The sequence below is a fragment of the Melozone crissalis genome, unplaced genomic scaffold (genome assembly GCF_028551555.1).
Source record: "Melozone crissalis strain CALT ecotype California unplaced genomic scaffold, PUWL_Pcris_2 ptg000012l_1, whole genome shotgun sequence".
Lineage (NCBI taxonomy): Eukaryota > Metazoa > Chordata > Aves > Passeriformes > Passerellidae > Melozone > Melozone crissalis.
Window position 1 is genome coordinate 1,532,019 of NW_026535790.1, and position 23,946 is coordinate 1,555,964.

The window sequence follows — 23,946 nt, forward strand, 5'->3', positions numbered from 1 at the left end:
GCAGAACATGGCATAGCATGGCAAGGAGGTCACCAAGACAGGCCCATTAATGCCCATTTTCCTGCCCATGGTGGAGGGGTTGGGATAAAATGATCTCTGAGGTTCCATCTCACCCAACCCATTCTGGATTCTACACCTCAGCCTGGAGGGAATTAACAGCACAGTGAGGATGGCTTGAACAAAGCAGCTGCCAAGCAGATGATCTGGTGTCTCCTCTGTTTGGGTCTCTCACTTCACGCAAGCAGCTTAAACCTCTGGTGCCAAATATTTGTCCTCTGCAAATCCCTAATAAGCTGGTATTTAGCAAGAGGATTTACTGGTTCTGCAGTGAGGGCTGATTCTCTTTACCAGTGCCTTGGCTTGTTTGTGCTGGCAAAGGAGGGGAGCTGTGAGCCCTGGGGACAAATGGTCCCCATTCCATGGCTGTGAACAGCCTCCGAGCTGTCCCTCTGGAGAAGGGCCCTGGAGACGGGACTGCAGAAAAACCAGCTCAGCCTGTCCAACCTCTGACCCTGCAGAGTGTGCCAGGGCACATGGCCACATGGAAACACACTCTGGGAGATGCTCTGGCCACCAAAGGATGAGGTGGCTGCAGGATGACGACCCCAAAGCAAAGGGCATCAGGGACGTTTGCATGCAGAGGTGCTGGTGCTCTTGGAGCATGGGGTCAAAGTGCCAGGAGCGGGGCAAGAGGAGACAAGCTCCAAAAACAGCTCCTGAGAGCAGCACCAGCCTTGCAGGAACACTCTGCTCGTGGTTTGCAAGGTGATGTGCAGGGCCCTCTCAGTTGGCTGCAAACCATGGCCTCTCCCTGGGATTCACAGGGGAGGAAGAGTGTGGAAACGCAGGGCACCAGGAATATTTCTGTCTGCTTTGGAGTGCCCTGACCCCCAGGGCAGCACTGACTTTGACCCTAATTCATGGAGAAAGTTTCCCAGACTTCAAGATAGACTGGAATCCACAAAAGTGAAAAATAGATTATAGAGAGCAGTGTAGGGGTGTCACTTGGTGAGAAATTGAGGTTTTGGGATTTTTAGTGTGTTGTGGATGGAAGCAAGATGGAGGCACAGGGTGTCATCCTGGGTTTCTTCTTCATGCTTCTTCTTCCTTTTTCTTCATGGGTTTGAGAGACATTTTGTAATTGGGCAGAAAAGTCCCCATTGCAGCTCTTTGGGATCAGTTATTGGGTTAAAAGGGAAAATAATCTAGGTGTCAGTTCTAAATTGGATAGTTTAATCTTAAAAAGACCTTGTAACAAGAGATTGTTGGCCATTTTGTGCCTTCTAATGAAAAGCTGCCAAACTCACAGTAATGAGACTGTTTTACAGATAAGAGATAATAAACACTTGAATCACTATCTCAAGTGCCTTCAATCCAGACTCAGAAAAACTGATGACTGGTACCCCCACAGAAGAAGAACTGCTGCATGGTGCAGACCTATGGATTATCTCAACTGGGAACCTTTTCACCCCCACTGGAACAAACCTCCCAGGAACAGCCAAGATGCCACCACCACATCCAGGAGATGCTGTGACCCCTGAACCGTTCTGGCGATAGAAGAGTAGAGAGGTCATAAGGATGAACAAAACTGTTCAACAAGCCCTGGATTTTTTTAGTGGGTGTATCCTCTGACATTTGGTGGTGTCCTGCTGCTTGGGCAGGCCAGGTTTGGTGGGCTGTGTACGTACTGTGCGTGAGGAGCGTGCGCCAGGCTGCCCAGGAAGGGGCCGTGCGAGGTGGCCGGGCTCAGCAGCAGCGGGCTCTGCGAGCGCGACGACGAGCCCGATGAGGTGCTCTCCAGGTACCGACCTGAACACCAAAGGCACAGTCAGAGCAGGGCACTCAGACACCCCAGCATCACCCTCCCCCCTGCTCTGCTGCTGGGAGATGGTGCTGCACCCCTGGATTTCTGGGGAAAGCCACATGGTGGTTAAAGACATCGGGATACTCCTGGATTTCTGGGGAAAGCCACATGGTGGTTAAAGACACCAGGATAGGGCTGGAGGAGAGGAAACATTCAGCCTCTTTGGCACAGTTCTGTTGTCATTATAGTGCAAGAGTTCTATTGTCATTACATTGCAAGGGTTCCATATTGCAGAGTTTCGTTCGTCCTTGATGTTTCTTGTAGGCAACTCCTCTATGCACTGACTCGTCCTTGTCCTTGCAGTAGCCAACTGACTCCAGTCCCCTCAACCAACCAATCTACTCTTTTATAACACTTTTCTGATTGGCCTGTTAACATCAGGCCTGCTCCTAATCCTTAATAATTGGCTCAGCTGCAACTCTTTAGGGGGGTAAGATTACTTTCTATACTACCTTTATTTACTTATGTTGCTACCTTTATTTACTTTATGTTCTATCCCCCTACACACTGCCAATCCTACACACCTCTGCCATAGGAGAAGGGCCAGCAGCTCTCTGGTGGGATGCCAAGCTGTAGGGAAAGCTTTCTTCCCCAGGCATACATGGCTTTTTGTGCTGGCACCATGCTTAGGTCAACCTTGTTGCATCTCATTAAACATTTCCCATTTGCAAATGGGATGAAAAAGAATGATCTTTAAATGAATTATTGCTGAAACGTCTTGAAATCCGGAGCAAAAATGTACAGCTGCATTTACTGATGGAATCAGCTGCCCAGCACATGAGTTAGGCAGAATCTGGGGATCAGGGGAGTGGTTATGATCCCAATTCAAGCTCCCGTGGCAGCATTGGCCATGCTCTTGGCATGCACCAAGGGTCTGCAATAAGGACAAACTTTCTTCAAACCTCCACCCCAACACCCCAAATGCAACCACAGCTCCTTCAGAATGACACTGGGATAAAGGAAACTCTCTCTGCAGGGAGAAGGGATTTCAGTTCCCTGCTGGGCTACTCACTGCCGCCGTGCAGGACCGGCGAGCTCCGCGCCGAGCCTGTGTTGCTCTGGGAGCCAAACTTCTCCAGCAGCTCAGAGAACTCTCTCCTGCAAACAAAACCATGGTGCAGTCAGCTGCTGCTCAGAGCTCCCCCCACGTGATTGTATGGCCAGAGAGCCCCTGATGGCAGGGACTGGGTACCAAGGCTGCAGGGCCAGTGCTCTCCAGCTGTGGGAGCAGACAAAGCTTCCTCCTGGGAACACCCTGCTTTCAAGAGCTTGTGCAAGGCTTCAGGTCTATAATCAATCCCATGGCAGTGCAGCTCTCCTGTGATGGGCTGGAGCTCCAGAGTGCTCCTTCCCTGCCCTGGAGTGTGTTCAGGACAAGAGGAGCTGGGAATGGATGTATCCTTACAGGTCTTTTCCAATCTTTATGATCCTATGTTTCTATGGACAGGCTCTGTGCTGAGAGCTGTCATTCCTGAGAGAGGGCAGATGAACATTGGAGCCCTGCCTTGCATCCTGCCTTGCATCCCTCCTCATGGACCCTCCTGGGAATGTTTTCACCCCCATCTATAAGGCTCAAAAGTTTTGCAAACACACCACACAAATGAAACCCTGCCAGAAGGAGCTGTAACTGTGCAAACATAACCCAAAAGTTCTTGGCCTATTTGTGGCTCTTTCTAGGACAGTTAAATACAGGTTATTCTCTGGTTTTCCTCCTCTTTTCCTGGACAGAAAGCAGATCCTGTAGCTCTTGCTGGAGTAAAGAGGGAGGTGGCTTTTGGGGCACCTGCAGAAGCATCAGCCCACTCTGCCAACCCATCCATGATGATGTTCTCCACAAACATCACAAGCTATACCCTTGGAGCATGACACCTCAAAAAAGACCTGCATGCAATCTCATCCCCAAAATCCCCTGGAAAGTGATCTCCATGCCCAGGCACCAGACACTTTGTTCCAGGTTGAGTTTGACCACTGTGTGTGGAGCCCTTGATGAGCTGGAAGTCCCTGTACACCACAGGGGTGATTTTCTTCATGACCTTTTTTTGTGTTTTGGAACTTGAGAACTACCATCGTCCACTACATTTATCACAAGAACTACATTCAGCAGCTCCTGCCTCATTTCTGTAACCTTTCTTTGAGTTGCTGTGAGCCCCCCACATCCTTTCAGATGAGGAGGCATGGAAAGGAATCACATCTCCATCGTGCTCATGTTCAGCAGCCTCCTGATCCAGCCCTGCCACGCTGCTCTCATGTTGTCCCCCTGCACTGGGGGGTGTTCTCTCCCTTCATAACCCAACCTCACCTGCAGGATCTGACCTTTTGGCAGAGAGATCCTCAAGGATGACTAATTTCTTACACATGCCAGTTAATAAGCACCCAGGCAGTGGGACAGACCCTGCAAATGTTGTTTCAGTGGCCACAGCAACACCATTAGATGTCATCTTTGAAGGCAGGAGGGAATCCCCATGGGAAGGAGCCTTCCTGATGCCATAGCCCCAGGAAAAGCCTGGTTGTGAGTGGCTCCCTCTCAGGCTTGCCAGTCAGACAAGCTCCAGAGGTGAACCTGTAGGAAGCCAGCCACAGCAAAGTTCCCTGAGCGAGGAGACTGCAGTGACACACTCGCAGACGCTGCGTCATCTGCGTTCCTCACCAGGACAGATGTGGGGTGTTATTGGCTAGATTAGAGTCAACAATATTAAATGATGAATGAATCATCAGCTCCTCAGGTTCCTGCTGGAAATGCTCTCAGTAATTTACATCTTCCCAGTCACAACCAGCTCATTAACGAACTTCAAAGACCAGCGCATGCCTTATCTAATATTGCCATCAAATTTATGCCTTATTCATTCCATTTAATGCTAATTTAAAACCCAAGTGTCACACAATGCTCAGTGACATGCCTTGGTGAATCCCAATATTTGCAGCCATACTATTGTCTTTATCAACCAAACCCATGACCTTAAAAAAAGACCAGGACTTTGTTCAGAAACCCCACGACCCCACAGAGCATTTTTGGCTTTCACCTCTTGGGGACAAACTTCCCAGGAACAGCCAAGATGCCACCAGGACACCCAGAAGATGCTGTGACCTCCCAGTCATGGTGGTGATAAAACAGTAGGGAGGACAAGAGGATGAACAAAGCCATTCTCCAAGCACTGGAATTCCTTATTGGATCTACCCCTCAGACAGTGGCAGGCATTTTTGGTGGCCCACCAAGGGACAGCTGTGTGGGGCCAGCCCTGTGTGATCTGCACTTACTGTGCATGAGGAGAAGGCAGTTTCATAATGTAAGGCACCAAAATATGTAAATTATTAGGAAAATTTCTCCACTGAAAGGATGTCAGGCACTGGAACAGGCTGCTCAGGGAAGTGGTGGAATCACTAGAAGGGTTCATATGGATGTGACACTTGAGGACATGGTTTAATGGTGACCTTGGCAGTGGTGGGTTAAGGGTTGGACTCGAGGGTCTCAGAGGGTTTTCCAACCTAAATGATTCCACAAGCTCTGGGGAAGCACAAGGACAAGGCAGCCCCTGCTTTGCTGATCCCTGAGCTGAGCCTGGGGTGGATCTCAGCAGAATTATCCCAGTTTCCCAGCACAGCCTCTGTGTTTCTGCAGCTGATTCACACCAGTTTCACTGGCAGCTCACACAGCCAGGGCCTTACCCCTCCCTGACCCCTGCAGGGGCAGGTCCAACACGCTGCAATCTCACACATTATTCCCAGTGGTTAGCAAGCCACCAGCACTCAGGCTTTGTTTTGGGCTGGGTATTTCTGTGGTCATCTATTGTTCCATTTTCCTCAGATAATAATCCAGCAGAGCACAGAGGAGGCTATAAACGCCAAACAATGGCTGAAATACTCTTAGTCAATGCAAATGCAACTGGTGCAGCAGCTCTGTGACCCTGCAAACACCGTCACCAACCCGTGCTGCCTAACTCTGTCATAAGTGAGCACATGCACGGGCTCAGCACTCCTTGTTGTTGTTTATTTTGTGTCCTGAAATTCATCCACAAAGGAGGTTTATCATTATTTTCTCAGGAGCCTGAATGAGCTGTGAGGCTGGGTCCAGCCCAGGGACAATGTGACCAAATGCCACCGTCCCAGCTCCTGCTTTGTTGGTCACTCCTGCCAGCCCCAGTCCCACCAGGGACACAAACACATGACTAACTTGAGGCACACATTTATTTATCCCAGCAGAAAGTAAAGCACTTTCTGGTGCCAGTCTCGTGGGAATTAATTTTGTGCTCAGTGCTGTGTTTGGAGGAGCTGGACGGGGCAGACAATGCCCAAACATTGCAGATTAATGAAGGAGCACACTGAAGGAATGCCAGCAGGCCTCGCTTTGTGCTTTCAGACACCAAGAAGCTTCAGAAGATGTCTTTAATATTTAAAATTTAACCCTTACTAAAACATTGTGAATTGTCAGGTGCCTGCAGGACTAAAATGCCCAGCTTGATTAAAAAACAACAACCGTGGCGTTGTATGAGGTGGAAAGTTCATTTTAACAAGCCCTTCTCCAGTTTTTTTTTCATTAGGATGCAAACATTTGAGGTCTGAGGGATGCTTGCAATGGAGCTTGGCCCTGCAGAGCCTCAGCCAGCCCCAGGGTGGGATGGGGGGTCTGCAGCAGCAGCCAGCTCCAGGATGACTTTGCTGCAGATTAAGCAGCAGGGGGTCAATCTCCCCGCAGAAAATTGTTATTTTATCTCATAATGCCTCTTTGTGCTGCCCTTTTGTTCCTGGAAGAACAAAGGGTGAATCCTACATCAAAGGTTACACAGCGTCTGGAAACCTCAGCTCTGCACCACAGCTGGGAGAGAAAGTGGAGCCTGTGACATCAGAAATTACTGGTTTGTCTCAAAAAAAAAAACAAACCTGCAGGTGAGTGGGAGCCATGAACCCAGAGCACTCCAAAAGCGTCACAAAGGCAGGTTTTCTCACACAGCTGCTGTGGAATGAGGGCACCCCCAGCCAGCCTGGAGCTGACACCAGCTCTGTGGGGAGGTCACACCTGGAGGGGAGGGATGGGGCATCCAGAGGGACCTGGGCAGCCTGGAGAGGGGGAACCCTCAAAACTCATAAAGCAAAACTCATAAAGCACAACCTGTGCAAAATTCATAAAGCACAACAAGGCCAAGTGCCTGGGTCAGGGCAGTTCCAAGCCCAGTCCAGGCTGGGCAGAAAAGGAACCAAAAGCAGCCCTGGGAGAGGATTTGGGGTGTTGGGGGTGACAGCTGGACCTGCCCTGGCTGTGAGCACCCAGAGACCCCCCTGGGCTGGGCTGAGCCCTGCTATGGGCAGCAGGAGGGGGGGATTCTGCCCCTCAGGTGAGACCCCACCTGCAGAGCTGCCCCCAGATCTGGGGAACAACAGCAGCAGGACCTGGAGCTGCTGGAGAGAGTCCAGGGGAGCCCATGGAGAGACCCCAAGGATGGAGCCCCTCTGGAGCCAGGCTGGGAGAGCTGGGGGTGCTCACCTGGAGAGGAGAAGCTCCAGGGACACCTCAGAGCCCCTGGCAGGGCCTGAAGGGGCTCCAGGAGAGCTGCAGAGGGACTGGGGACAAGGGATGGAGGGACAGGACACAGGGAATGGCTCCCACTGCCAGAGGGCAGGGATGGATGGGATATTGGGAATGAGGAATTGTTCCCTGTGAGGGTGGGCAGGCCCTGGCACAGGGTGCCCAGAGCAGCTGTGGCTGCCCCTGGATCCCTGGCAGTGCCCAAGGCCAGGCTGGGCAGGGCTGGGAGCAGCCTGGGACAGTGGGAGGTGTCCCTGCCATGGCAGGGGTGGGATGGGATGAGATTTGAGGCCCCCTCCAACACAAACCATGCAATGCCTCCCCTCTCTGTGGTGGGATGGAAGCAGTGCCAGGCCCAGGTGCAGCTCACTGCTCTGGGAGAGGCTGGCTGCTTGTCCCAAAGCCCAGCCCTTGTCCCTGGCACACCCAGGCTTGCTGCAGCCAGCCCCAGCCCTCCCTGCCAGCTTAGCACTGAATGCTCAGCACAGCAGAGCCATGGGCTGAGCTGTGTCACTGTCACACACAGGGCTGGCAGGGCAGGAGGGACCATCCTGCATCTGCACCAGGCACCAGCTCCTGCCACAGCCCCTCTGCTGGGAGAAACAGGGTGGGCACAGTGACCTGGGAGCTGATTCTGCTCCTTTACGGGGCCTGGGGGCTGTTCTGGGCCCCTCACAAGGCAGACATGGAGGGGCTGGAGGGTGTCCAGGGGAGGGAACAGAGCTGGGAAGGGGCTGGAGCACCAGGAGGGGCTGAGGGAGCTGGGAAGGGGCTCAGCCTGGAGAAAAGGAGGCTCAGGGGGGACCTTGTGGCTCTGCACAGCTCCTGACAGGAGGGGACAGCCAGGGGAGTCCCAGGGAACAGGGACAGGAGGAGAGGGAACAGCCTCAGGCTGGGCCAGGGGAGGTTCAGGTTGGACACCAGGAGGAATTTCTCCATGGACTGGGTGGTCAGGCCTTGGAAGGGGCTGCCCAGAGCAGTGGGGATGTCCCCACCCCTGGAGGTGTCCGAGGAGCATGGCACCCTGTGCTCTGGGCTGGGAGAGCAGTCAGAGGCTGGACTCACAGATCCTTTCCACCCTCAGAGATGCTGTGAGTCTGACCCTGCTCCACGCTGCAGAGCACTCACAGAGGAGCAGCCTTTCCTTCCTGCTGGCTGTGTGAGCCCTGCTACCCCACCAACCCCTGCTCCTGGCATGCTGGGGATGCATCTCGTGTGGAAACACAATTAATTTAATATTTGATCCTGCCAGGACCCAGAGGTGCAGCACAACCTGGCTCCTCCCAGTGATAAACCTGACAGACCAGGCCCATATCTGTGCAAGGCAGAGAAACAAGGAACTATTGTGACTTTCAGGCTGAGAATGAATAAACAATAATTATGACTATGCAATAAAATTATCCTCATTAGCTGAAGGTGAGCACAGACGAAAATCGGATTTAAGCATCACCTAAACCTGGTGAGTCCAGCTCCAAATCTGAATCCTCTGCTTCAAGCCCTGGCATTACTGCTGCTCTCTGCAGCCCAGCTGATGCGACAGGCCCCAAACATGCATCTGATACATGCCAGAGACTGAGCTCCATGAAAAGCACAGGTAATTTGGGCCTATAATTAACTCCAGAGACAAATAATAGCGTTTATGACTCAAATTCACCCGAGGGCAACCACAACAAAATGCTACTCAGCTGAGTCATTGGGAAAATTGGCAGGAGGTTTGGATCCAAACCCAGAGCCATGATGTTCCCTCCTCCTCTGAGTGCTCTGGGTGAGGAAGGATCTGAAAATAAACTGAATTTTCTCTGCCCCGTGTCCTCCTCAGCGTTCAGATCTCATGGGGTGCTTTGCTGGGCAGGGGGAAGGTGCCCTCAGCTCATGGCATGGCACCTCCCTGGGCATCACCCCCCTTTCCACCCGCCTGGCTGCTCACCCTGCTCAAGGACAGACTTAAAAGATAGCAGGGCATCAATGAAAGATGCAACTAAGTGAGAAAAAAAAAGTGGAGAGTGGAAAAATCCTTCCCCGTGTTCCCCCAGCCCTTAATCCTGGAGATATGTATTCGTGTATTAAACAGTTTGCGAGGTGATTATGTAAGCAAAATCTCTGCAAATCTTTTGGAAAAAGGAATAAATAAACTGATTACTTCTCCCCTCTGCCTCTGGCTAACCTTTTGCAGATTTAACAGATAACAAACAGTGAACGGAGGCCAAATAAATCGCTTGAAGTTCCATTGCCCTGCCCCAGCTCCCGCAGGGCTCGGGGGGAGCCGGGGCCACGCCCGGCCCAGGAGCGCTGCAGGAACATCTGCTGCAATTGGGGATGCTGGAGCTGCGGAACTGCTGGGAACAGAGCGGGATGGAGGCAGAAAACCCCAACTGGGGGCTGTGGCTGAGAAATCGAGTGTGTCAGAGCACAGGGATCCCATCCCTCCTGCTGGGAGAGTGTGAGATGCCCATGGCACTCTGCCCCACCGAGGGGACTGCTGTGACCCACAGCTGCATCCCGAGCATCCCCACTGGAGCAGAGCATCCCTGCTGACCTACTGGCTTCACCCAGCACCTCCTCAGAGCTGCTGAAGGACTTGCACTCAATGCAATAACAAGAGGCAGGAACAGCTGGGAACAGAGCACCGTGGAGGCAGAAAACCTCAACTGGTGGCTGAGAAATCAAGTGTTTCAGAGCGCAGGTATGCCAGCAGAGCTGTGGGATCCATCCCTCCTGCTGGGAGAGGTGTGAGATGCCCCTGGCATTCTGCCCCACCGAGGGGACTGCTGTGACCCACAGCTGCATCCCGAGCATCCCCACTGGAGCAGAGCATCCCTGCTGACCTACTGGCTTCACCCAGCACCTCCTCAGAGCTGCTCAAGGACTTGCACTCAATGTAATAACAGGAGATGGCATTTCCCCTGGAAGAGGGTGGCTAAAAGCAGCCCGTCATTAATAGCAAATAATTCTCCCAGCAGTGTATGGCTGTGTCAGAATTGGTCTCACGCCTGTCATTAGGGCACTCTCACTGCTGTGCCAAGGCAGGAAGGCTGCACAGCAGCTGATGGATAAGGAATGCACCCATCATTAATCATCCGTCATCTCCACACTAACGGGCTCTGGGTGTGCTCAGCAGGGACTGACCTGAGGCAGAGCACAGCCTGCCCACAGCCTCCCTCTGCCAGATCCCACCCTCATTGCTCTGCTTCCTCAGCACCTCAGCTGCCCCTGCTCTTGCCAAGGGAGAGGCTGTGCCAGCACATTGTGCCAGATTCCTGTGGGATATCAGCAAAGACCCCACTAATCCATGCCTGGGGTCCCACAGCTTTGCCCTCTCTCATCATTGTCCCACACAGCTTAAACCCAATCAAGACAAGACTGAGCTCTTCCCTTCTCCTTCCAAACCCTCTGAGTCTCTCCAGAGAGAGCAAGGTTTTCCAGGGAGCAACAAGGGGACGGGTTTAGGGAGAAACTTCTCATCCTCCCTGAGAAGGAGGGAACCTCTGGGAAAGGAAGACCTTAACTCAGTGTGTCTGATACATGCCAGATGCTCATCCATGATCAAGGACAGACTTAAAAGATAGCAGGGCATCAATAAAAGACAAAACTAAGTGGGGAAAAAAAAGTGGAGAGCAGAAAAATCCTTCCCCGTGTTCCCAGAAAGGAAAGGGAAGGTTCTGCTGTGCCTGCATCCAGAGTTCTGTGCAGGATGTGCTGAAACACCACAGAGCAGAGCTGAGGGAGCTGTGCCACCCTGCAGCCAAGCCTGGAGCAGCCCTGGCTCTCCCTAGGGAAGCACCTGTGGGAATCTGCTCAGTGCTGGAACGTCCCACAGACATGGGCACCTCACTGAGGCAGGGCTGGAGCTGGGAGCCACCGAGGGAAACTTTGCTTCCTTCCACTACAGCTCCACTGAATTCCCACCAGTGCACAGTGACCAGAGACCCCTGGCCAGCTCTGCCTTCCCCATGGGCCCCATTTGCCCCAAGGCTGTCCAGCTGTGGTGCCAGGAGTGCCCCAAGGTCCCTCCCCGTGTCCCCTGACCTGGCGTCGTCATCGCGGGCGATCAGGAGCCGCATGTGGCTGGTGGCCGACGCTGTCCTCAGGATGTCCACGGCCCTGGAACACAAGGACAGGTCAGTCCCAGCTCCCCTGGCCTCACCCTGCTCACCCCACAGCTGGCACAGCCCCCTGCCCTGGGCAAGCCCTGCCAGCAGCTGAGCTTTGGCTGGATGCCCCATTCCCTGCCCTGGCAGCGAGGCCGAGGGCAGCCCAGCCAGACCCTGGTTTTCCACTTCTGCAGGAAGTGAGAAGTCCCTGATAGCAAAACCCAGCAGACACCAGTGGTGGTGAGCAAATCCCCCTGCACAGCCCATGGCAGGGGCTGGAACAAGGTGCTCTTTTAACATCCCTTCCAACCCACACCATTCCAGGATTCTGTAATTCCCAGCTTCCATCCCAGGGACAGCCATTTCTGGGTCAAAATTCAAACACCCCTGGCAGCCAGGGCAGCTGCTGGGAGCCAGGCACAGCCTCCCACAGAGATTTCTCATGGACAGCACCCAGCCCAGCTGCTCTGGGCTTTGGCAGCAGGACCAGCTCCCCGTGCTGTTCCCCATCCAGCCTCTGGTGCAGGAATGCAGGGCAGGCAATAGGACAGCACGGTGTTTAATGGCAAAGGAGAGCCCCAAAGTGCTGGGGCTCCTGTGGAGCTGTGAATGATTCTCCTGGTGGGAGCTGAGGGGCTGGATCATGTCTCCAGAGGGAACTGGAGCTGCACTGCCAGGCTCAGGCTCAGCTCATCTCCTGTGCTGGGAGCTGCAGGACGTGCTGGGAGCTGCAGCAGATGGAGTGGAGGTGCCAGGAGCTGTTTCAAACCCAGCTTTTGGGGAGATGTCTGAGCATCTCTGATACAATTTGGGCTCTCTGGTTTATTTTTATACTGAATCTTTCTGTCTCACAATTTCCAAGCTGGCTCTTGGGAACAGCACCCAGGATGATGCCCTGCTGTCCCCCACACAACCCACAGCCTGAGTCACTTCACAGAATCCCACAAAAGCAACAGGAATGGGAAATTTCCATTTGGACATGGTACCTTTCACTGGTAACCCCAATTAGGGACTCTCCATTGACCTCCAGGATCTGGTCCCCTGGCTGCAGGCGGCCTAGAAAACAAAACTAATGGCTAGAAACTGTGGAAAATACAGCTTGAAGGGACTGGGAGAGGCTGGGCATTCCCCCTGTGCCCAGAGACAGGATGAAAAATGCATAGGCTGTTCCTGAGATGCTCGTCCAACCTGTTTTTCCAGATGTCCATAAATGAATTTCTGCAACCTCCCAGAACAGCCCGTGCCAAGGGCCCAGCACTTCCTCTGCTCTAGGAAGTTGCAAAAGTAAATGCTGAAAACTGCAATAAAGCTTTTGCTTAATTCACTTTGAGGTCAAGTGGTTCAGTTCGAGGTCAGGTAGAAAACCATGAGAGGCATTTCCACCTGTTCTGGATTTATTTTCCTTTATTGGATGAAAAATGATGTCACAGCTGGGGAAAAAAAAGATCTTTTTAGCTGAAGTTGTAAAAGGGGAGCTCTGCAGACCCCTAATACCTACTTAGTTGAACATATTCAGAATGAAATCAGTGATCCAGAGCAGAGCTGAGTTTGCAAAAGGATCTCTGCTCATTTTGGGGCCACAGGGAGATGGGAAGGGACAGGAAAGTTCTTGTGTGGCAGAGATGGGTCAGGCTCTACACACACAAAGCAATAGAACAGGTGCTGAGGAGCCAGTCCAAGGCTGCTGCCACACTAAAAAAATACCCCCAACTTGGTTGGAAAATCTCCAAGCAAGCACCCAAAATATCTAATAAGGGATTAAACGAATGTGTGGAATAAATGCCCTCAGTCTGGGCTGTTCTCAGACCTCATGGCACCCTGCCCTGTGTTCCACTCACCATCTGCATAAGCAACACCCCCTGGAAGGATCCTCTTGACATAAACTCCATATTCTTCTCCAGTGAGCTCCTTGATGCCACCGATGACCTTGATGCCTGCAGGAAGAGCACAGCCCGTGGCACAAAGGCAGGAAAACCAGAGCTGGCACAGGCCATGCCTGAGGGGGGCAGCCCCAACCCTAAATTCATGGAATGATGGAATGGTTTGGGTTGGAGGGACCTGAAAGCCCATCCAGTGCCATTCCAATGGACATTGCACCATCCCAGGCTGCCCCAAGCCCTGCCCAGCCTGGCCTTGGGCACTGCCAGGGATGCAGGGGCAGCCACAGCTGCTCTGGGCACCCTGTGCCAGGGCCTGCCCACCCTCACAGGGAACAATTCCTAATTCCCAATATCCCATCCATCCCTGCCCTCTGGCAGTGGGAGCCATTCCCTGTGTCCTGTCCCTCCATCCCTTGTCCCCAGTCCCTCTGCAGCTCTCCTGGAGCCCCTTCAGGCCCTGCCAGGGGCTCTGAGGTGTCCCTGGAGCTTCTCCTCTCCAGGTGAGCACCCCCAGCTCTGCCAGCCTGGCTCCAGCCCTTGGGGATCTCCATGGGCTCCCCTGGACTCTCTCCAGCAGCTGCAAGTTCATCCCTGATGGGAAAGGATCTGCTCCTGCTGCAGATCAAATAAATCATTCCTGGTGGCGTTTCCCACAGGAGATTCCTTCCCTGGTCACACCTGGACATCCCCCAGGGGCTGGGGACATCTCTGCTCCCCTGGCAGCCCCAGCAGCCCCTCAGCCCTGACACGATGGCAGAGCCACCCCAGGAGTGTCAGAGCTGGGCTGGGGCAGCAGCTGGGGCAGGAGCAGGGGGGTGACCCCAGCTCCATGTGTGACACCCCTGGGTGCCCTGCAGCACATTGGCACGGGGTCCTGCTCCTCAGAGCCCCCTCAGAGCCCCCTCAGAGCCACCTCAGAGCCCCCTCAGAGCCCCTCAGAGCCCCCTCAGAGCCCCCTCAGAGCCCCCTCAGAGCCCCCTCAGAGTCCCCTCAGAGCCCCCTCAGAGCCCCCTCAGAGCCCCCTCAGAGCCACTTCAGAGCCCCTCAGAGCCACCTCAGAGCCCCCTCAGAGCCCCCTCAGAGCCACTTCAGAGCCACCTCAGAGCCCCTCAGAGCCCCTCAGAGCCCCCTCAGAGCCCCCTCAGAGCCACTTCAGAGCCCCTCAGAGCCCCTCAGAGCCACCTCAGAGCCCCCTCAGAGCCCCCTCAGAGCCCCCTCAGAGCCACCTCAGAGCCCCTCAGAGCCCCTCAGAGCCCCCTCAGAGCCACCTCAGAGCCCCTCAGAGCCCCTCAGAGCCCCCTCAGAGCCCCTCAGAGCCCCCTCAGAGCCCCTCAGAGCCACTTCAGAGCCACCTCAGAGCCCCTCAGAGCCCCCTCAGAGCCCCTCAGAGCCACCACAGAGCCCCCTCAGAGCCACCTCAGAGCCCCTCAGAGCCACTTCAGAGCCACCTCAGAGCCACCTCAGAGCCCCTCAGAGCCACCTCAGAGCCCCTCAGAGCCACTTCAGAGCCACTTCAGAGCCACTTCAGAGCCACCTCAGAGCCACCTCAGAGCCCCTCAGAGCCCCCTCAGAGCCCCCTCAGAGCCACTTCAGAGCCCCTCAGAGCCCCTCAGAGCCCCTCAGAGCCACCTCAGAGCCACTTCAGAGCCACTTCAGAGCCCCTCAGAGCCACTTCAGAGCCCCCTCAGAGCCCCCTCAGAACCCCCTCAGAGCACCCTCAGAGCCCCCTCAGAGCCCCCTCAGAGTCCCCTCAGAGCCACCTCAGAGCCCCTCAGAGCCCCCTCAGAGCCCCTCAGAGCCACCTCAGAGCCCCCTCAGAGCCCCCTCAGAGCCCCTCAGAGCCCCTCAGAGCCACCTCAGAGCCCCCTCAGAGCCCCTCAGAGCCCCTCAGAGCCACCTCAGAGCCACCTCAGAGCCCCCTCAGAGCCCCCTCAGAGCCCCTCAGAGCCCCCTCAGAGCCCCTCAGAGCCACTTCAGAGCCCCCTCAGAGCCCCCTCAGAGCCCCTCAGAGCCCCTCAGAGCCACCTCAGAGCCCCTCAGAGCCACCTCAGAGCCCCCTCAGAGCCCCTCAGAGCCACCACAGGCCTGTCCTTGTGCCCACCCTGAGCTGGCTGGCAGGAAAAGGTCCAAGAGACTTATTTATTTATCCAGGGCTCATTAAGTCCTATTTGGAAGATCCAGGCTATGGACAGAAGGATTAAAAAGCCTGGCTTTAATTAACAAATCTGTGCCCAGAGCCATGGGTCGGGTGTTTGGCTGAGGGGGACAGGCTGGGGACAGGCTGGGGACAGGCAGTGCCACTGAGCCAGGCCCAGGCCAGCCCTGCCCCAACTCTGAGCCCTGCATGGCCCTGGGCTGTGGGAACAGGGCCCAGCTGCTGCCCTAAAACCTGGGAACACTAAAAACCAAGACAGAGGGGGATCCTGGGTGGGGATTTCTCAGCACACAGCACCATTCCCATCCCTGCTTCCCTTCCTTTGGTAACCCAAGCTCTGCTCTCAGGCCCCTCACAGCTCTCATCTGCCTCCAGGGAAAGAGTTTGTGTCTCAAGTCACCTTCAGATTAGATTAGATAATAACTAAATTACAACAATTTCCCATAAATACATTTACATTTCTATATTCACCAATTGCTGCTTTTCCCAAGCTCCAAATCCCAGCCCTGTCTGAATGCTGGAGTTTATTCCCTAGGCTTAATGCATTAACCAGGCCCTTGTGAGGAGCTGGAACTGTTGTTACTGCTGGAACTCACAGGGAACTCACAGCAGAACACGTCAGGAATGGGCACTGATATTTTCTAATTTATAGTATAAAATATAAATTATAAAATATTATATAATATATATTAGATATTATATAATATATATTAATAAATATTATTCTATCGTTTATTTCTATATTTTGTATAATATTTTATATTTATTTTATTTCTATATATTATATATTATATATTATATATTATAATATAGTATCTATATTATATATAATATAGATAATATACATTATGTATTGTTATATATATTATAAATTGTACAATATATTATATTATTATATTATATTATAATTTATGTTTATAATATTTTCTAATTTATAGTGGATTATAAAAGAAAGTCACTCAAATTGGAAATATTGCCCCAAAAAAAGGATCTATAAGCAGCACAAGCCTCACCAAGGTGTGGGTCAGGTCAGGCACTGGGCACAAAAGTGGGAGGAGATGCTGCAGCCATGAAAGGTAGAACCTGCCCATGGCCAGGGATGCTGAGCAGGATATTCCTGTGCTCTCTGTGGAGCCAGGGGATCTCTGCTGGGCTGTGCAGACACCCCAGGGATCAGGGGCACCCCAGGGATTGGCCTGGGAAACCATGAGGGGTCTGCAGAGGCAAAACCCCATCAATTATGGAGCAGAGCCTGAAGTCCAGGCCAAGGCTGGACATGACTGAGGAACACATCCCACATCTTTCTTCACCCCTAACACAAAGGAATTAGGAATGAAGAAGCACATCAGACAAATAATACCAAAATCTGCACCTTGCAGATGCCCAGCCACAGCATCCCCCAGCAGCCCAGTGTGTGCTGAGATATCAAATCGATAATGACTCATTTCCCTTTTGTGTCTGCAAATCAATTGTAATAATGCCTTAATATAGCTGAGGTATCCCAAATCCTCCTTTATCCCCAACGATGTCAGGAGAAAATCCGATCTTGTTATTAAAATCACTGATTACTCACAGTATTGCTCCAGACACACTCAAACTTGGGTGGGGGAGGAAAAATCCCTCAGTTTTAACTCCCTTGTTGGGAAAGCAGCTGGAGGCTGCTGAGCTCTGCCCACTGCTCACACCCATCACCTCACCAAGAAGCTGCTCTGGGTGCCAGTCCTGACCCCAAAATCCACTGGAGAGTCCCAGTGGGGCAGGGAGGAGGAGGAGGAAGAGGAGGAGGAGGAGGAGGAGGGAGGGCTCAGCCCTTCCAGGGCACAGCAGCTGATGGATGGCAGCAAACTTGGATCATCCAGGACTGTGGTGGCAGCATTCCTGGGATGATATTTTTTTTACATATTTTATAGACATTTACTTCAATCAGATTTCTATTTGGGACCCAGTGTAGGTAAATAACGGCTCTTTAATTATCACAGCATCAAAGTCCCAGTATAATGCTTATTAAGTCATACTTAGGGCCAGATAATCTAGCCTATTTTGGATCCCTCTATTTAATCTTTCCTTTCTGGCAAAGGTCCTGGAGCTGATGCCCATGTCCCTGGTTTTTTTCTCTTTTGCTTAACAAAGTTTGCCAGGAAAACTCCAGATGGACTTAGAGGTAAGACTGACCAAGTCTGTGCTTTGTTTAGGCTCTTAACAATCCTATAAATTTCTCCAAGACCCTCAAGCTCCTCTGGTGCCTCTAATCCCACTCCCACTAATGCCAGAGTCACAGTTCTCAGGCTATAATCTCACCTGCTCCTGGATCCACACAGGTCAGGGGGTGTCCTGGCTAATCTGGTTGTTTAGTCCAACTGGGATCATCCTGACCCCAGTGCCTGCCAGGCTGGGCACACAGAGGGGCAGCCTGCTCCCTGCCTAAGCTGGCAATGTTCAATTACATTTCCCTTAATCCCTCTGTTGATCTTGCAGCCCCCGCCAGCTTTTTCTGTCTGGAGGAAGGGACAGATTGGAGGTGAATCACTCCCTGCCCTGTCCTAAGCAGATGAAGGTCAAGATAATGAGATCTCAGTGTTTCTGAGAAATGCTCCTTAATCAGCAATTCCCTTTGATGGCTATTCTTTAATTCGAGGTTCAGGTGAGAGGAGCTGCCAGGTAACCCCTTTGAACTTCTGCTGAGGTTCACTTGTGGGTTTGCACCTGAAGCCACAGAGCAACAGACCCGCGGCCAAACGCTGACCTGGCAGCCAGCACTGCTGCTGCTCCCAAGGAACTGCTGGGATAGCACCTCATGCTGCCTGGGAACTGCTGGGATAGCCCTGCATCCCACCTGGGAACTGCTGGGATAACACCTCATCCTACCTGGGAACTGCTGGGATAGCCCTGCATCCCACCTGGGAACTGCTGGGATTACACCTCATCCTGCCTGGGAACTGCTGGGATAGCCCTGCATCCCACCTGGGAACTGTTGGAATAACACTTCATCCCACCTGGGAAACTGCTGGGATAATATCTGAGAAACTGCTGGGATAACCCTGCATCCATCTGGGAAAGTGCTGGGAAAACCCTGCATCCCACCTGGGAACTGTTGAGATAACCCTGCATCCCACCTGGGAAACTGCTGGGATAACACCTCATCCTGCCTGGGAACTGCTGGGATAATCCTGTATCCCACCTGGGAAACTGCTGGGATAGCCCTGCATCCCACCTGGGAACTGCTGGGATAACACCTGAGAAACTGCTGGGATAGCCCTGCATCCCACCTGGGAACTGCTGGGATAACACCTCGTCCTACCTGAAAAACTGCTGAGATAACCCTGCATTCCACCTGAGAAAGTGCTGGAATAACACCTCATCCTACCTGGGAAAATGCTGGGATAACATCTGAGAAACTGCTGGGATAACCCTGCATTCAGCTTGAGAAACTCATGAAGACGCTTTCTTTTCCCAAATAAACCCACTCTGACACCTCTGGCACACACAGGGATTCTGTAAGCAGCACTCATCACAGAGGGAAGATTAAGCTGCCAGAGGGCAGGGCTGGATGGGATATTGGGAATGAGGAATTGTTCCCTGTGAGGGTGGGCAGGCCCTGGCACAGGGTGCCCAGAGCAGCTGTGGCTGCCCCTGCATCCCTGGCAGTGCCCAAGGCCAGGCTGGGCAGGGCTGGGAGCAGCCTGGGACAGTGGGAGGTGTCCCTGCCATGGTGCAGTGAGATGAGACTTTGAGATCCCTTCAACCCAACCCATTCTATTATTTCTGGAGGATGATTGCTTGTCCTGAGTGCTCCAAGCCCCACAGGAGAGGATGAAGCCAGCAGCTGATGGCTTTAGGAAATCCACATTATTGTACATCATTGTAGCTTCCTCCAGCACACCACAATCTGCTTTGTAGGTTCTGCTGGACCCTGCAGAGACCCTCAGGCCCAGACTGGGGGAAAGGAGAGGAGCTGGGACCCAGGGAAGTGGCTCACAAAGGGCTGCCACATCTGTCACCTCTCCCAGAGCTCAGTGATGGCCCCATCAGGCTTTTCTGGGCCTCCTCCTTTAATGAGCTAATCTAAACCAGCAGCTGAAATCCCATCAACCCAACCAAATCCACCTCTGCAGATTAAAATATCATATTCACCAAGTAAAGTCATTTTTCTGAACTCCCATGAACCTCATGAATGTGGGAAGAGTCATCAGATCTGTCCCTGCCTGAGCTGGAAAAGCCAATAATGAATCCACAATTAATCTCAGGTCTCAGGAAACCTGAACTTGTTTCTCTGGTGACTCCTCAGGAGCTGTCCCAGGTGGTCATTCAGGGGTCTCACCAAGGGTCCCCAGCTGCTCTGTGGAGGGTGGGCTGCACTCACAATTAAGGATTAGGGGAGAGATTGTGAAATCCTGATGCAGGATCACAGATTTTTATAAAGCCTATGGCAGAGCACCACTGGATTCAGAGAGGTCAGGGAAATGCTCTGCTGGATCCCTCTGGGCTGGGTGTCATGAACCTGGGACTCGGTCACGTTCTGATGGATGTGACCTTCTCCTTTCCCTCCTCTCCCATGCTTTGAAGTTCAGAGTGCTCTGGGAGGACACCTGACTCACCGCGTGCTCATTCCCTTCCCCGTGGGCCAAACTTTCCAAAGGCAGCTCATGCACCCAGCCCTCAGGAGTGCTGCAGGAAGCACCTTCCATCCCCCACTGGGATGGTTTGCCAGGGGAAAAGCCTGCAGAGGGGCAGGGGAGTGCTGGGGATTCTGCTTTTCTATTTATTTAGCATTTTAATTGATTTAATCCAAAAAATCCTGAAAGGCCCCTCCTGCTCATCCAGCTGAGGGAATGGGTTGTGGGCCTGGGCTCCTGCATTGCCTGCTCACCATTACCATGGAATTAGTTGGGATTTTGACATTGTTTAAATGCCACAGCTGCAAAAGGTGCAGAAGGCGTTCACCACAGGCAGGTACAAGACACAAGACGCAGCGGGACACCAGCCTGCACACAGGGAGGCACATCCTGACCCAGGCTCTGGGGCTGGGGGGATGTTTGAGGCCCACCCTGGTACTCCCCCAGCCCATCCCTGGTACTCCCCCATCCCTGTCCATCCCTGGCACTTCCCCATCCCTGGTACTCCCCCAGCCCATCCCTGGTTCTCACCCATCCCAGCCCACCCCAGGCACTCACCCAGCCCGTTTGCACACTCGTAGAAGTCGAAGCAGTGCACGGCTCGGTCCATCCCGTACGGTCCCATGAGTGTCCTGGGGGAGGCAAGAGGAGCAGTTTTGTGTCATGGGCCATAAAGGACAGGGGCATAGGTGCCCAGCCAGCACACCCTAGGGCACATTGTCCCTCCCAGCCCAGCAACACCCAGGCTGAGGGATGGCCCCACCACTGCCCCCACAGGGGCAAAGCAGCCCCCAGCCAGCCCCCCCGAGCTGTGCCCAGATAAATGAGAGAATATGTGCAGGGCTGAGCATCATCCTCCCCACCCAGCAAATCTGCTGGACCTGTCTGTGCTTCATTACCCCAGATTATCGGGGCTGCACAGCTGTGCAGCTCCTGGGAAATGAGATCAGAGCTGGGAGCCGTGCTCTGGAATAAAGCACTTCACAAACACAGCCTGGAATGAACACACACAGGCACAATCCACTCTCAAGGCTTTTAATGCAGGCAGAGGGTCTGGAAAAGGGGATGTAAGAGCAGCTCCAAGTCCTGCCTGGTCTGGTGGGAGCTTCTCATCACAAGCCAGAGCGGATGGAAGAGCATCACACACCTGAGATTCCCCCAGACATCCCACAGCCTCCCCTAAACACCATAGGCAAGCTCCCAGATGAATGACCCCAGAACCACCTTGCCCAACCACAGGTGCCAGACACCAAACCTGGGACCAGCAGCACTTCTCCTTGGACTCCTCAGGATGGATGAGCCCTAATCTGAAACCCCAACCCAGATGTGCCAGGTGGAAACCAGGAGTGGGGAGGCACCAAAGCACTCCCCAGCATCAGTGCCAAGAGAGAAAGTGTTTCCCAATCCATATCAGGTCCCAGATCTGAACACGGATGAGGAGGAACAGCAGCGTGGGAAACAAGAGGCAGCTCCAGCAGGATGCAGGATAAGAATAACCTGCAGGGACTTACCAGGAGTCCAAAATAAAACTCAAAATATCGAGCTGTCCAGCAAAGCCAGTAACTTCCACCTCTCAGATTCGGACTGGAGGCATTTTCTCCATGTTAAAAAATGCCCCTCCTTGCTATCCTTGCACCTCACTGAAGACTGAACAAACAACTGGCCACATCTGGCTATTGAAAAATAGAGCTCGAAGGCACCCAGGGAGGCAGAGCAGCCCTGGATTCAGGCTGGTTCGGGATTTTCAGGGTATTTCAAGTAAATCACCGAGGAAATTCCGCGGGCGAGCCCGGCTCGGGGCGGGCAGGGAGGCACCACCGGCTGCAGCTCCGGCTGAGCAGATGCTCCTTGATACCATCAGCTCTTATCATCATCCCTGCCATCAACCCTTATCATCATCATCATCATCATCCCCACGCCGAGGCACGCCTGCCCGGCAGCCCCGAGCACAAAACGCCACCAAAGCACAAAACCCAACCAGCCTTGAACGCCACCAAAGCACAAAATGCCACCAAAGCACAAAACTCAGCCAGCCTCAAATGCCACCAAAGCACAAAACCCAACCAGCCTTGAACGCCACCAAAGCACAAAATGCCACCAAAGCACAAAATGCCACCAGAGCACAAAACCCAATCAGTGCCGGTGTCTGGGGCTCCTCCTGCCATCCCTGCATCCCAACCCCACTCTGGGGGAAGCCACAGGGCACAGCCTGGGCTGGGATTGTTTCTGTTGAGCAATTCCATCCCCGTTACCTGCTGATGATGATGGCTCCCTTGTAAAGCACAGAGACCGCGGGCATCGTGGCGGCGGTGCCAGCCCGGCCCTGCCCGGCACCACCGCTCGGATTTGGCAGGAATCCGTTAAAGTGATGGGGGGAAAAAATGGGAAAAAAAAAAAGAAAAAAGAAAGGGGAGGTCGGAGGGCATCACGTGGTGTCCCCGTATGCATGTTAATTCCTCCCAACATTAACACAGATCAGCTCAAAACATCTCCAACTTTAGATTAAAGCTTACGCAAGCCGGGGCCAGCGCGGCCCCTCCAGGCACGGGGCCGGAGCAGGGCTGGCCCCTCATCCTCAGCACAAGGGGGTTCCTTGGGATGTGCTCTTGGGAACGGCCCCTGCAGGGGTGGAGGGCAGTGTTTGCAGTGGGACAGGTGCAGTCACCATCCCTAAAGGGTTAAAATCCATAGCAGAGCTCTGGAAGCAGGAACAGACTGTGGCACTTAGGGGGTTTAGGGTTGATGTTGATTTTTTTCCTTTTAGCATCTTTTCCAGCCCACAGGATTTCCTCCTTAATGCAGGACAAGTTCAGCTGTCCCCTGTGTGCTGGGAGGTCAGAAGCCTGACTTGCCTTTGAACAGCCAGAGAATTCACAGAATCACTGGGTTGGGAGAGACCTTCAAGATCATCGAGTCCAACCCAGCCCCAACACCTCACCTGGCACCCAGTGCCACATCCAGGCTTTGTTAAACACACCCAGGGATGGGGACTCCACCACCTCCCTGGGCAGAACATTCCAGAACTTTCTCACTCTATCAGTAAAAAACGTTTTCCTAATATCCAACCTATATTTCCCTTGGTGCAGCTTGAGGCTGTGTGCTCCATCCCTATCTTGGTGCCACCACCCAGCTGGAGAGCCAGCAGCACCCTGTCTTGTGGGATGGAGGGATGAAATAAGACTATCCAAGGTTTGCCAGTGATGGGAATGGACCAGAAGAGCCACCCTGGGGCTTGGCAGGAGCAGGGGGAAAGCTCTGGTGGCTTTCCTGAGAAGGGAAATGTCCTCCCCTGGACCCACAGGAGGACACGGGTCCCGCATGCCAGCCAGCTCTGGGGAACATCTGAGGTCACAGGGAGCTCCTGGCCCTCATTCCTCCATCAGTGTCCTCCTCGTGCTGTCCCATGTCTCAGCAGGCTCCTGGCCAGGCCCCATTAGTGGCCCCTGCCCTCGTTAGCAGAGCTCTGACTGCAGCCAATGTGGCCACGCCTGGCACTGCCACCCCTTGCCAAACCATCCCTTGAGTCCAAGCTGCTGGATGGATGCTGCTGTTCCCATGCTTGAACAACTGATTTTATCAGCTGGAGCTTCCCCGATGGCCTCGTGCAAAGTGCTCCAAAACAAAGACAAATTGGAAAAGTTCTCCTGCATTTTGTCTTCTTTTTTTAAATTGTTTTCACTTGAGGACATTCAGATGCCGTATAAAACCTGAATAGATTTGACCTTCAGGTGGCCAAAACTTTCCTAAGAATTAAATTATCTAGCTAAAAAAAAAAAAATTTGGATAAGTAATGCCAACTAGACAAACATAGATGCATCTGGTGAT

General features: G+C 53.2%; 1 protein-coding gene across 1 annotated transcript in view; it reads right to left on the minus strand.

The window, feature by feature from the left end:
- Positions 1-20,746, minus strand: part of LOC128933890 (syntaxin-binding protein 4-like) — a 38,497-nt gene extending 17,751 nt beyond the window's left edge. Inside the window, exons 1-6 of the mRNA XM_054271028.1 lie at positions 20,680-20,746; positions 13,312-13,407; positions 12,460-12,529; positions 11,409-11,483; positions 2,877-2,962; positions 1,689-1,809 (exon numbers count right to left, since the gene is read on the minus strand). Of these exons, the coding sequence (XP_054127003.1) occupies positions 1,689-1,809; positions 2,877-2,962; positions 11,409-11,483; positions 12,460-12,529; positions 13,312-13,407; positions 20,680-20,746 (515 nt within the window). The remainder of the gene's footprint in view (positions 1-1,688; positions 1,810-2,876; positions 2,963-11,408; positions 11,484-12,459; positions 12,530-13,311; positions 13,408-20,679) is intronic.
- Between the last annotated feature and the right edge of the window lie 3,200 nt (positions 20,747-23,946).